Here is a 13,716-nt window from a genome sequence, read left to right as displayed (position 1 = left end):
GCCTGCCTCTGCCTCCCGAGTGCTGGGATTAAAGGCGTGCGCCACCACCGCCCGGCGAGATATCTTGATAGAGAGAGCCATTATGGGATTTGCGAGAAACCTGGCACTAGGGAAATTCCCAGCAGTCTACAAGAATGTCTCTAAGATCCTAAGGAATAGCGGAGAGGGTGCCTGAACTGCCCTTCCCCTGTGATCAGATTGATGACTACCTTAATTGTCATCATAGAACCTTCACCCAGTAACTGACGGAAGCAGACACAGAGATCCACAGCTAAGCACTAGATTGAACACCTGGAGTCCAGTCGTACAGAGGAAGGAGCAGAGAAGTCAAGTCCATGATGGGAATACTCACAGAGTCAGCCGACCCAAGCTAGTCTAGTGGGAGTTCACTGACTCCAGACTGATAGCTGGGGAACCTACATAGGCCCAAACTAGGCCCTTTGAATGTGGGTAACAGTTGTGTGGCTTGGGCAGTTTGTAGAGTCATTGGCAGTGGAACCAGTATTTATCCCTAGTGCCTAAACTAGTTTTTTGGAGCCTATTCCGTATGGAGGGATACCTTGCTCAGCCTAGATACAGAAGGCCTTGGTCCTGCCTCAAGTGATGTGGCAGACTTTGTTGACTCCCCATGAGAGGCCCCGCCCTCTCTGGGGAGTTGATGGGGGGGCGGGGTAGGGGGAAGGAGGGGAGGGAGGGGGAACTGGGTTTGGTATGTAGAATAAAAAAGATTGTTTTAAAAAAATAAAAAGAAACAAACAAAACAGAATTCTATGAGGCAGCTCCTCCCTCACCAGAAGCAACTAGCCCACAAAGAAGTTAAAACTCATCTAGTACCAAAGCAAGTAGTGGACTGACCAGGGTTTGAATCTAGATCGCGTATTCCAGGGCTTCTCTCGTAACTGTTCTGCTATCATAGACAAGTGCCTGTAGGCTTCCTCTCAAGTTCATCTCTAGCTAGAGGACACTTGCCTGCCTTCAGAGGGTGTGTGCACATTGGAAGGAAGGAAGCAGAAGAGGGAAGGAGGGAACGGAGCTCTTGCTGAGACTCGAGTTAGAGAGGGATGTAAAGCTGGGTGAACCCTGGTAACCTGGAACGCTCAGACTATAACACTTGCACTTCTTGAGTGGAGCAGTACTAATATAGCAATGGCCCAGGAGACCAGTGCCCTGGGAGTTAGGCTCTGGGAGCGTGACAGTGAATGTCAGTATCCTTGTCACGCCAAGCATGGCTCCAAACCCATTGGAGGTTGGACAATGGTATGAGGACCCTGTGGCCTCCCTGGTCACACCTCTAGGGTTTGAGAAGGCCTAAGGTTCCCTTAAAGATGACCCCAACTTCCTGCTCAAGGCCCTGAGTATCTGGTTCCCTTCTGAAAAGACGGCAGAAAGAAAGCTGGCAGAACTCCAGGAAAGACAGTCTCCTGAGTTTGGGTAGGTGGGGGTGGCTCGTCCAGCAGACTTAAGCAAGACAGGCAGCAGGCTGGGCAATAGCTCAGTGGAAGAATGTTCACCTAGAATGTATGAGGTCCTGGTTCTACCCATGACAGCATGGCCCAGACCTGTTCCTCCAGGCCTACACCAGGCCTCACGGTCAAGTACAGTGTTCCAGCTTTTGTAGAGCCCTGGCGTTTATTCCCTGTATTATGCAGAAAGAGAAATAAGACCCGGGGCCACCAATAGTTTTACGATTTCTTTCCAGAAAACTAGGCTGTCCAAAGCTTAGCGAAGTGTCCACAGAGCCCCAACCAGACCACAGTTGATAACGATGAAATGGAAATCAGAGCTACCACCAAAGAAGCAGCTGTGTGAGTGACAGCCCGGGGTTCCCTTGCAGTCCCCAGACGACCCTGCAAGGGACCCATCCTGCCTTGGAGGCTAGGTTGTGCAGGTGTGTGCAGGGCTGGGTGGGCCCACACAGGGGAAGACCTGCCTGTCAGTGCCCAATTCCTGCTTTGCTGCTTGTGCCCTGTGCCTCTTCAAGTTGCCAGACCCTAGTTTCCCCATTGTTAAAAACAAGAGTAATACAAAGGCGGGCTCTGGCGTGTACAGATCTGTTTTTCTGTGCCCCATTTATTTCTGCTCCCTAGGGACCTGGGGGATTTGGGGGTTTCTAAGGACTTGGGATCAGGCTTGCCACTGCTCCGGCCAGGGCCAAGACTAACATGCCAGGTACAGTTGAAGTCACAGGACCCTGGCTCTGCTCCTAAGCCAGGGGCGACACAGCCCAGCTCAGCTGCCTCCTGGTTCCAGCCAGCTACAGGTCGTGCCCGCGGGCGTCTCCTGGGCCCAGCCTAGGATGGCAGCAGCCTCCAGGCCTGAGGAATTTTCCTCTGGATCCCGCGGAGCCGCGGGCGTGAGGCAGCAGAAGCGCAGACCCAGCCTGTCCTCGCCCGCCCGCAACCGGGAAAGTTGGCGCGCGCCATCCCTGCCCCTGTCCCCCGCCCCCCGTCCGCGCGGCCGCTGGACACTCACCGCGGGGTCTGTCCCCGACCTGCGCGGCCGTGCTGCCATCGCCCGGCGCCCGCTGACACCGGAGCTCCCTCGGCGTTATCTGCTGGGCGGCGCGGGGCGCGCGGGCAACTTACGAGGCATCTGGCTAAAAATACAGCCGCCTCCCACCTCTACTGCTCCGGCGCCCAGACCCTGCGCGCCGCTAACGCCTTCGGGTCATTTTCACTCCATTATCGCGCCAGGCGGGAAAGCACAGCACCAAGAGCCCGGGGTGTGTTGGGCGGGGGGGTGGGTGGGGGGGACGACAGGCCCCGCCACCGAGCCCCACCGGCCACCGAGCCCCACCGGCCACCGAGCTGCAGGTGCGGTCGCTGAAGCTTGAGCCGGGCACAGGCGGCCAGTGCGACCGGGGAGCTCCAAGCTGTACAGCGCTCTAGCTCTGCCTCGGCCGCCAGGGAACCCGCCGCAGGCCAGCGTGAGCTCAGCAAAGTCTGTTTGTGCCCCGTGGCTGATTTGTATATTTCCAGCTCTTCCATCATATCCGAGACCTCAGATTAAACAGCTTATTCCGGAGTCTGAGCCAGAGCCCCAGTGAATGAAGCTGAGGAGCTATGGACAGGCATGGTACTACTGCCTCCAGTTCTGAGGTGGCCTGGTTCAAGTGCCCACGTTTCTGCTCTGGGACGGTACCCACCTTTTCCAGTGGTCATTTCAGGGGCAGGTGTCAAAAACACGACAAGGGCTGGCATAGTGTTGGTAGTGACACCAATAACTATTACAAGACTGATGAGAAACGGTCAGGGAAAGCTGCCCCAGGCGACAAGGTTCCTGCTCTCTTCCAAGGACAGTCTACACCACACGAATGCTTTTTTTTTTTTTTTTTAACCAACCCTGCTGTCAGACTTGTCTTGTGTGAAGAAAGAGAAAGCAGGACACCTGTAAACTAACGGACATGATCTCACTTCTCCCTTAGTCGTCTGGGAGCTGGACGAGGCTGAGCTCAGAGAGGTTCAAGGTGCAGGCCAAGGTCACCCACCACCAGGAAACAGAAACCTAAGGGGCCCCAGGCCAAACCTAGTGAAGATCCTTCTACAATGGGCTCTGTCAAGTTCCTAAGGAGAGTACAGTGGGCTTGGGCAAAGGCTCAGTGGATAAAGTCTGCCATAAAAACATGAGGACCAGAGTTTAGATCCCCGGAACACAAACAACAACCAGGAAGACATGGTGACCACTTATATTTCCAGCACTTGGGTTACAGAGTCAGGGGATTCCCAGGGAATCTCTCTGGAATTACCTGGCAAGCTCTGGGCTCTGTGAGAAACTCTACCTCAACAAATAAAGCAAAGTCCAGGAAAACTCCTGACCTTAACTTTGGTCTTCTGCACACATGGGTTCACGCAGCAAGCCTACACACACATATGCATCTACATACAAACACATACACATCACATACATGCAAAAAAAAACACCTGTGTGCAGTACCAGGAGAACAAAATAAGATGATTGAGAGACCATGTAGCAGACTAAGGTGTTCATCAAATGGATGGCCTAAGTACTGAGCAAGAGCTGTCTAAAAGACAACCGGATCTATCTGAAGTCAGAAATATCACAGGTCTCCAGGCCCGAGGCCCCCTACACCATTGCAGGCAGAATTTGAACACAGACACACCCTACAAGACTCTGGAGAATGCCCATACTGCTGTACCAAACTGCAAGTGTTACTGCCTTCCCCATTGCTGGAATACAGAACACCCTATAGATCCCGTCTGTGTGCCTTAAAACTGTGGTGGTCGCGCACGCCTCTAACCCCAGCACACGAGAGGCAGAGGCAAGCAGATCTCCCTGGTCTACAGAGTGAGTTCCAGGATCGGCTCCAAAGCTACAGAGAAACCCTGTCTCAAAAACCAAAAACCAGAACCAAACCAAAGCAACAACAAAAAAGAAACAAATAGGTAAGTCTTATATTTTAGCAGGGTGGTGGTGGCGGCACACACCTTTAATCCCAGCATTCAGGAGGCAGAGGCAGGTGGATCTCCTTGAGTTCGAGGCCAGCCTGGTTTACAGAGTGAGTTCCAGGACAGAGTCCAAAGCTACGGAGAAACCCTGTCTCAAAAAAAAAAAAAAAAACAAAACAGAAAAACAAAAACCCCCACAAAAAACAAAAGAAAAAAACCTCTCAGGTTTGCTCAGAGAGAGTGCTGCAATTAATAAGTTATGGTTACCGGAACAGCCCAGAATGCAGCACAGTGGAGCCCCCAGGGGACAGCAAAGTTCCTTTCTAACATTAATATTTAGAGGGAGAAAGCACCCTACTCAAATGGAAGATAAATAATGTGTTTTGTTTTTTACTTTCAGAAACCACGTGACTTGCAGAAAGCACCGACAGGCTATTTTCAAGTTATCTGAAGTGTGACTAACTTATTAGGAATTGCATATTTACCACGCACAACTCAGTGAGTTTTGATATTAGCACACCTCTTGAATACCATCACCCCAATTAAAACAGGGAGCATGCAGATCGCTTCCAATGTTTCTTGGGGCCCCTTGCCCAATAGCTGCCTCCTGCTTGTTGGTTTACATTCTTAGACATCCTCATGGATATATGGCAGTATCTCATGGTGCTTTTAATGTGCATTTTCCCTTCATAAGTAATAATACCGTTCCAGGTGCGCGCCTGTCACCCACCTCTCTGTTTTAGCAATGCATCTGTTCATATTGTTTGCTTATTTTAAAACTAAATTATTTATTCCTATTTAATCTCTCTCTCTCTCTCTCTCTCTCTCTCTCTCTCTCTCTCTCTCTCTCTGTGTGTGTGTGTGTGTGTGTACTTGTGAATCATGCCAGGAATCAAACTCAGGGTCTGTGCATGTTAGGGAAAACACTCTACAGCCTTTCTTTATAAAGTTCCTCATGTTCAGAATATCTGTCTGAAAAGTAGTATTACCTGAAAACTTATAAGTGAAATATTCAAGGATTAATACAAAAATTCCAGTCCATTTTGAAACCTAATTCTTATAATTCCCAAGTCCAGCATTCTTCACAGCATATAATTGTATTGATTGTATGCAATCACAGAGCAAGAGATGAAGAGCCACAGTGGGGCAGACACTGAACACAGCCCACGGCACTATGCGTGTAAGGGAAAAGCTGCTGAGATTGTCGAAGGACTTTTGTACCCAGGACTGACAAGAATTTTGGAAATATTCATAACCTTATTGGGGTTGAGATTCTGAAACTTACAAATGGAAACAGTCAACCAGGATGGAAGAGGAGAAGAAAAGACACACCCGCAGGCATGCTGTTTTTTAAGTACTGAGTTAAGAGGAATACCGAAGACCAACATGAAAGAAAAGCTGGCCCTTAACCCATGTGCTCCTCCAGGCCCGGAGTCAGTCTCTAAAGAAAACAAATTCCCCAGCTAACTTTCCCAAGCATGGCAGCCTCACACCACGACTGATTTATAAGCACCCCGCTGTGGAGATGGCCGGATCCTTGTGGTCTGTATTCTCCACCCATTCTCTATATGACTGGAGCGGAGCTGGGCTGATTTGCAAGGCTGACATCACAGTCCGTCTCTACTTGTCGTCAGGATGCTACAGGTCATGGGATGAAAGTGATGTAGAGAGGACCAGGCTGGACACAGCATTCCAGCTGCAAAGGAAGAGACAATTCAACTTGCAATTCAGAAAGGGTGTCACGGGGATGACAGTGGAACCTTGCAGATTTCCAAGGTTCTAGTTGAGCACTGGGACTCACAGCCATTGTTACCCTACAGGAAACTGTCCCCTCTATCCATGGGTGTTACGACACTCCTAGACACGCTTAGACTACAAATAAGGTCTGGCTCTTTCTCATCTCGTATGTTTGTTTACATTGAGACGCTACACTTTCTGTAGCTTGTTGTACCTTCTGTGCCCAGAATAGCTGCTCATAGCATCCATGGGAATCTCCAATTCACAACACAGAACTGGTGGGCTGAAGGAAAGGCAGCGCTGCTGGCAAAGATTCTAGGCTCCTTCTTCAAGCTCATAGTTTCACAGGCTCTGCAGTTTTCCCAGGCTTGCCAAAGTCTTCCCCAACAGTTTTTCTGAAATGTTCTCACTTCAAAAACATAATGAAGGGCTGGGGTCTCAACTGAGGAACGGAATCTATGAAACTATGTCAGGAGACTGAACTGTGAAGAGGAGGAACTAGCTGGGCTTGGTAGACATCTCTGTTCCCAGTTCTCAGGAGGCTGAGGTTGGAGGATGGTGAATTCTAGGCCAGTCCAGTCTACAGGAGAGTGGGTAGGTTGGTACAGTAAGACCTTCCCAGGTTGATGGACATTTTATAGGCTGTGCCTGCCCTCCCTACCCACCCCAGGGGCTCTTTATTCTTTAGCTCTTCTTAAACTTGGGAGAAGGCTTTTGGGTTTTGTTTGTTTGTTCAGGAGCCTGAGACAGAGTCCCAAGAGAATGAAGTTCTCAGCTCAACAAGTCTTCGGATGCTGAGGAACAGGGGTGAGCTGTGCTGACTAATATGGTATGTAAGATGGTGCTTCCATATAACAGGAAATCAGAGCCATGAACCTGGGCAAAGGCAGAGTTCCAGCATCTCAGGCTCCTACCACCATTGCCCTGAAGCTTCCTATGGAAACAGTAAAGACTTGGAAACAGAAAGCCTGCTTTCCTGGGTGGCTTTACACCCTGGCTGTGTGCTGGTCCCACTGCAGGTGAGCTGTGATGCTCCCATGAGGGAGAATGCATTTCTGAACATTGTCTTCCACAGCAAGGAAACAAACACAATTCTGCCTACCTGTCCAAGGGTCACATGGGTGACAGAAGATGCCTGCCACTCTCTGATACATGGTGGGCACCCAATTAAAGAGAGCTGACACATCATTCCCCTTTGTTTCTCTCTCTTCTTCCCAGCTGAGGCTTTTTCTAAATCTTTCTCCCAGAGGTCTAAAGTGTTTTTGATCTGGTTTCTACCCTGGAAAAACTGGGACCAAAAAGAGGACACCAAGGCTCCCCAGATCTCCGGGCTTTGCATGCACTGTCTTCCATGTGCAATTCTCCACACTACGAAACAGCTCTCAAGATGCAGCTATGTGGACATGGTACCCTCATCCATGTCTGTTGGCCCCTTGTAGCATCCTCCTGCCCATCCATCCCCAGGAGCAGCTTTGCTCTGGTCCCGTCTCTATCAGTTCTGTCTGTCACCCACACAGGGAGTCGCCCTGGCTCCTAAGGACTCTGGGCACCATTGATAAGGGCGTGTCTGAGGTACCCCACCCTTTACTGAGAAAGGCAGGAGGTTTATCACCCTTGGGAGCCAGGAGTGAGCCACCTACGGGAGTTCGTGAAGCATCAGGAGGGTCAGAGCTGCCAAAGTGTTATTCCTTGAATATGGAACTACCCTCCTAACTGTCCTCACCAAGGAACTGGGAAGGATCTTTAGGAAATGTTCCAGAAAACATTGAATGTTTTGTTCTGTTGAATGGCTGAGGGTGCAGCTCAATGGCACAGTCTGGGCTTAGTGAGTATGTATGAGGTCCTCAGCAGAGTGAGTAGATAAACAATGTTATGCCGAATTGCATAAGAAACACAGCACAGCTCCCTGACACCCATGTGGCTTCTTTTGAACCTTCATGTTAGGGCAGCACAAAAGAGAGAGAAAACCCCGGCTGTTCCCCTTTAACGGTCTGTGGTGAGCTCCCAGTAGCTAACTGGGCAACCCTGGGTGCCCAGCCTCCCCGAGTGAAGCGGTGGCAAGCGTGGGGGACTATTTAGGGAGGTGACCAGGACTGGGTATCAGGTCCCACAGTGTTGGCACTAGTGTCTGTGCTGTTCCTTTTAAGAGGGTTGGACATCTTGGAGTCTATTTTTAAACTCTTAAGAAAAACCCTGCATGGATTCCATGGGACTCTTGGCAAATTAGAGATCCTCACGGTGAGGGGTGGCAGTGTGGCAGAATCTAGGACTTTATCCTCAGATACACATGGGGCTTTCCTGGTTCCTGGGATCAGAAATGACACGGGATGGCTAAAGTTACAGGCTGACTGTTTGGCACAGCCTCGACGGAATTCGAGTCTCAATGAGCCTGTAAATTGGAAGAGTTATCTGTGCTGGCTCTGCCTTTTCGGTACTGAGCTCTGTTTTCTGGTACCTCTGAGTCCTAATGTGAAAAAAAATCCATGTTTTTATATGTCTGTCAAACATCATATAGTCTGAAGCACCTGCCCCTTCTAGAACTGCAGAGACTTTAATCCAGAATTCGCTGATAGCATACAAACCACATGTGCCCCTCCTGATGGTCACTGTAGCCAGCACTTGGGAAACACAGCACCTAAGCTAGAGAGAATGGGGCAGGAGACTGGACCAAGTGGCAAGTCTGCAGGAGACAGAATTATTTCCCCAATAGTGAGCCTTAAACAGGCTCCAATGTCATTGCAGCTCATCAAAATGCCAGACGACGAGCACAGTCTGTTTCCAGTACAAAAGCAGACCAAAACTCCCCTTCTCTTTTTGGTAGGAAAGGGAACAAGAATTCCTAAAGAATGACAAGGCTTGAGCAAGCAAATATTTCCCCTGGGACCATGAGGAGTGAGGACCCACTCACTTTGGGGCTTACAGGTTCAGCACAGAGACAGTACCTTCCTAGAGACGAAAGGGACCAAACTGGGTCCTTGCTTAACCAAACACAAGCTTCTGCCAGGCTTGACCAAAACAACAGATGTGAGTCTTGGCGTGATGCTGCCACACATCAGAGACACCATACATAGTAGCTGAGCTAGAATCTCAGTGAATTTAATCTCTTTCCATTTTATAGAGAGCCGTATCTGTGAAAAATCCACTATCAAGGCTGGTAGGCTAAGCTGTTCATTGCTCCATGAGCTATCATGGCCCCTGTTAGGACATCCTTAGAACTACTGTTTTCCAAGGTGGTTTCGCTCTTTTCTTGCTTCCCATCCAAGAGCTCTGGGCCATGTGTCTACAAAGAGTCAAATTCCATTCTTCACCTCTCTCACTTTCCCTGCTGCCTCCATAAGACACATGGCCAAGTCCAGGCCAATGGGAAAATGGTTTCTCTACTGTCAAAACAGTGAGCACTCACGTCTTCTCTTGTTAAGGGAGAGAAGATGTGGGGATGATGGGAGGGGCAGAATTTAAAAACGTTTTTGAGATGAGATATCACACAACTATCCAGGCTGTTTCTAGAGCTTGCTGTCATCCAGGATGACCTTGAGCTCACAACAAGAATCCTGAATCCTGTCTCAGCCTCCAAAGTACTTTAATTTCACACAAACACACACACACACACACACACACACACACACACACACACACACACACACACACACACACACACACACACACACACACACACGATACCCTGTGGGCAGAGCTGGCTGTGTGTGAGGCTGACCCTTCAGAACAAACAGCTGACAGGGAACCCAACTGCAGGGAAAAGAAACCCATTTGGAGCCCCATGTGAGCTGCTTTGCCATTTACTAAGCTATCTCCAGCGTTTCTAGACATTAAGGACAATTTCTCTATAGCCTGCCTCTGTGGGAAAAACACACACTGGAGAAAACGCTGCACTTGCACCCACTGTGCTAACATGGAAACTCTTTTAAGGTGCTAAATGGACTTGATTGTTTGCTGAATCCCGCGGATCCTGAAGAACACCCGAGGATGCTCTCAGACCCTTCTACTGCTAACACTTCACCTGGGGTAAGCCAGGGCTCTGCCCTTCCTTAGAAAGGCAAACCCATCCCATTGGGACCATCAGGTCCAGCCCAACCCTGGCCCACGTAGGCCTCTCCTATATCAGAACAAATCTTCTCTAAGAGACAAGAAATGGAGAGTGGCCCGCCGTCAGCCACAGCAATGGCAGCCTACAGCTCCAGAGGGGCTTGTGCCCTCAAGTTTGCCATTAGGAAAGGAGCCCCGAGGACTGGGATTTGGATGTCTTCCACAGCATTGGCCCATGGTAAGTCCCTTCAGTGACAATGAAATGTAGATAAAAGAACAGGAAGGGGAAGGCTTTGAAAAAATAAAAGCTGAAGTGTATGAGCCAGACACTGTTCAAAGCACTTTAGATGTCATGGTGTGTTTAAACCTCTGCCTCCTCCAGGTGCCTACTATTATTACCCTACCCCACTCTACAAACGCAGCAGCAGAGACACAGACACCTTAAGTAACTTGCCCCCAAACCACCCAAGGGTGACACAGGGGTCTGGGCTGGGCTCTCTTAGAGGGCTGAAGGCATTATTAGATGAGGTGAGAAAAGAGAATCTCAGGATTTTATAGGAGGAACTACTAGAATATCATTATTGAGGATTCTTTTATTCATATAATATGCCAGGCACGGGTCAAAGACTCATTCAGTGCAGACTCTTTGTGCCGTTGTCCACAGGAAAGTAGGCTCCCCAGGATGTGGGGACAGGTCACTAACCGGAGGGTGTCCTTTTCAAGAGCAGCGGAAAACAGAGCCCGAGAGCAGTGAATTTGACCTAACCCTGCCTACTCTCACTGAGCTCTCTGGAGTTAGAACACTAATGACAATCCTGTCGTTTTAGCCATGCCTTCCCAATCCAGATGGTCTCCAAGGCGAGTGCTCAGCCCGGATGCTGGTCCTGCATCCTCAGAGAGGGTGCATTAGTTACGTGTCTCATTGCTGGTACAAAACACCTGGCAAGAACAATGGCAATGGGTTTTTTGATCCTACTGCACATACTGGCTTTGGGGGAGCCTAGGCAGTTTGGGTGCTCAACTTACTAAACCTGGATGGAGGTGGGCGGTCCTTGGACTTCCCACAGGTCAGGGAACCCTGATTACTCTTCAAGCTGATGAGGGAGAGGAACTTGATGGGGGATGGGGAGGGAAATGGGAGGCGGTGGCGGGGAGGAGGCAGAAATCCTTAATAAATAAATAAATTAAAAAAAAACACCTGGCAAAAGCAATTTCAGAAAGGAAGGGCTTGTTCTAGCTCAAAACTCGAGGGGATAGGTTCCACCATGGCAGGGGAGGCACAGTGCCAGAGGAGAAGGGGGCAGCTGGACCCATTGACCTACCGCGGGACATAGAGGGTGATGAATGCATCTATCTCTTCATTTACTCCACAGCCCCAACCCATGAACCGGTTCCACCTACAGTGATGGGTCCCCCATTTTAATTCACCTAACCTACATAACCCTGCACAGGTCTGCTCAGAGCCTAACCTGATCTAGAAGCAAGCATCCTCATAGACTGCCTTCTAGGTGATTCTATATTCCATCGAGTTGACGATCTAGAATAACCATCGCACATGATGACCAAAGACACTGAGGTAGGTCTCTTTCCCACGAGTCCCATGGTCAAACCCTGTAGCTTTTGCAGGCTGTTCTGGAACTAGCTCTTGTAAACCAGGCTGGCCTCGAACTCACAGAGATCCACCTGCCTCTGCCTCCCGAGTGCTGGGATTAGATGTGTGCGCAACCACCGCCTGGCAGAAGAGAAGCTTCCCTGACCGGGAATCGAACCCGGGGCCACAGTAGTGAGAGCACCGAATCCTAACCACTAGACCACCAAGAAGCCTGACTCCTCTTTTAACTACCTTTTGCTGCAGTATTTATGTCTCCCTTTTTATAATTATTTAAATAAAAAGGCAAGGACTCCTACACATCACTCCACTCCTCTCCCCTGTAGAAGACGCCTCCCGCAGTGAGGGACTCCCCTCCCCCACAGTCCATCTGAACGAACACCTCCAACATTGCACAAAGCATCGAAGTAAGTCTGGATGCTCCTTCCTTACTTTCAGCACTGCCTTTACCCAGTGTCGGGAATGGGTTACCGCTTTTGGAGTTGTTAGCTACAGAGGTGGCATAGATCCTCGAACTTTACAGACTCCAGCCAATACCCTGGTTACCTACCCCCACCCCAACTTGATGGTATGGCCCTATTGCTGAAGACACCACATACTGGAGTCACAGAACAAGGAGAAAATCAGGCTGGTCTGACCTGGAATCTTCATCCCTATTGGCTAGCTTTGATAGGAAGCTTCATCCCTATTGGCTAGCTTTGATAGGAAGCTTTATCCCTATTGGCTAGCTTTGATAGGAAGCTTCATCCCTATTGGCTAGCCTTGATAGTGCTAGAAAGGTGGGCCAAGAAACCATGGCTAGACAGGCTCTAGCAGGGGCATGGGGGGGCACCCCCAGCCCACCCCACCCCCAGCCCACCCCCACCCCACTACTGTTATTCTGCCTTCTACTCACAGACCAGTTCTCACTGGGGGTGCTTCTTTTTCAGTAGATGATGCTTAAGGCAGAGACCCACGACTAGTCAAGATGCAAGAATAAGGAACTCCAGACTGCTCAGCCCTAAATGGGAGATCTGTATAATGGCCTTTCTTCCCAAGGTTCAGGGGCCATTGCAAAGGAGGGACACGGTGTTTTCTGTTATACAGGGCAGTCGCACATGGGAAATCAATGGCGGTTACCCTGGGCATGCAGGCAAAAATTAAAGAAATGAGCTTTGGGATTAGAGTCAGCACGAGAGGCAAGTCTATGTGTGTAAGTGCGCTGCCTGGATGTCCTAACGACGTGGACATTGGGGCTGTGGATGACTAGGAAGCTCAGAAATACTGAGAAGCAAAGATAAGGAGCCAGGACCTCTGGCTGGGATTAACTGGAAGGCAGACTCAGGAGACTGTCCTGTTAGGAGCCTGGTATGCTGTACTGTGGGACTTTGTCCAGACCATTGAGGTGTGTTTCCTACAGGCAGTGCAAACAGCCCTTAGTTTCCCCTGGGGACTGGCCTGAGCACAGCCAGCCAGGTAACAGACACCCAGTTCACCTCTCCTGGATTTCTAACCAACAGCCTCCCGTTATTTCCTCTTCTACTCCAGCTGAATTCATAACCAGAACAGCACGTCTCGGAGGCCTGTAGGAGTTTGCTGTGCTACCCTGAGTGACTCAGGATTATAGCAGCATCCACTCTCTCTCCTCCCCCACATAGATGAGGCATCTCCCTTGCAGGAGGGAGGGTAGGTCCTAGTAGATCCCTGGTGGATGTCACCGTGGGTGATGAGGTAATGGTGTTCCTGAGCCTGAGGCTCCTCAGAGGAGCTCTCTCCCTCCTCCAGGAGTTGCTCATGTTCTTGGAAGGATGTGTGCGGCACATTGGTATAGAAAGCTTATTGTGTGGTCCGGCAATTTAAGGTAACGGGTCGAAAGCTTGGTTGGAGAGTGTAAGGCTCAGCTGCCTAGGAGCTGGAGGTGAGGGATGGAGTCTGAAGGTT

General features: G+C 49.9%; 1 protein-coding gene and 1 non-coding gene across 9 annotated transcripts in view; both read right to left on the bottom strand.

Moving 5' to 3' along the window:
- Ank1 (ankyrin 1) overlaps window positions 1–13,716 on the bottom strand; it is a 182,076-nt gene that overhangs the window by 84,909 nt on the left and 83,451 nt on the right. For 3 of the 8 annotated variants that reach the window (XM_026786999.1, XM_026787000.1, XM_026787001.1), the window contains exon 1: window positions 2,473–2,713. The exons of the other annotated variants lie outside the window; for them this stretch is intronic. In XM_026786999.1, the coding sequence (XP_026642800.1) occupies window positions 2,473–2,511 (39 nt within the window). In that variant the 5' untranslated portion in view covers window positions 2,512–2,713. Of the gene's footprint in view, window positions 1–2,472; window positions 2,714–13,716 lie in introns of those variants that run through there. 8 annotated transcript variants of the gene reach the window in all.
- Trnae-cuc lies at window positions 11,936–12,008 on the bottom strand. Its single transcript has one exon. It is a non-coding gene; the product is annotated as a tRNA-Glu (tRNA).

Source organism: Microtus ochrogaster, linkage group LG7_11 (genome assembly GCF_000317375.1).
Source record: "Microtus ochrogaster isolate Prairie Vole_2 linkage group LG7_11, MicOch1.0, whole genome shotgun sequence".
NCBI lineage: Eukaryota > Metazoa > Chordata > Mammalia > Rodentia > Cricetidae > Microtus > Microtus ochrogaster.
The sequence above is the reverse complement of the archived record's forward strand: the minus strand, read 5'-3'. Positions and strand labels throughout refer to the sequence as shown.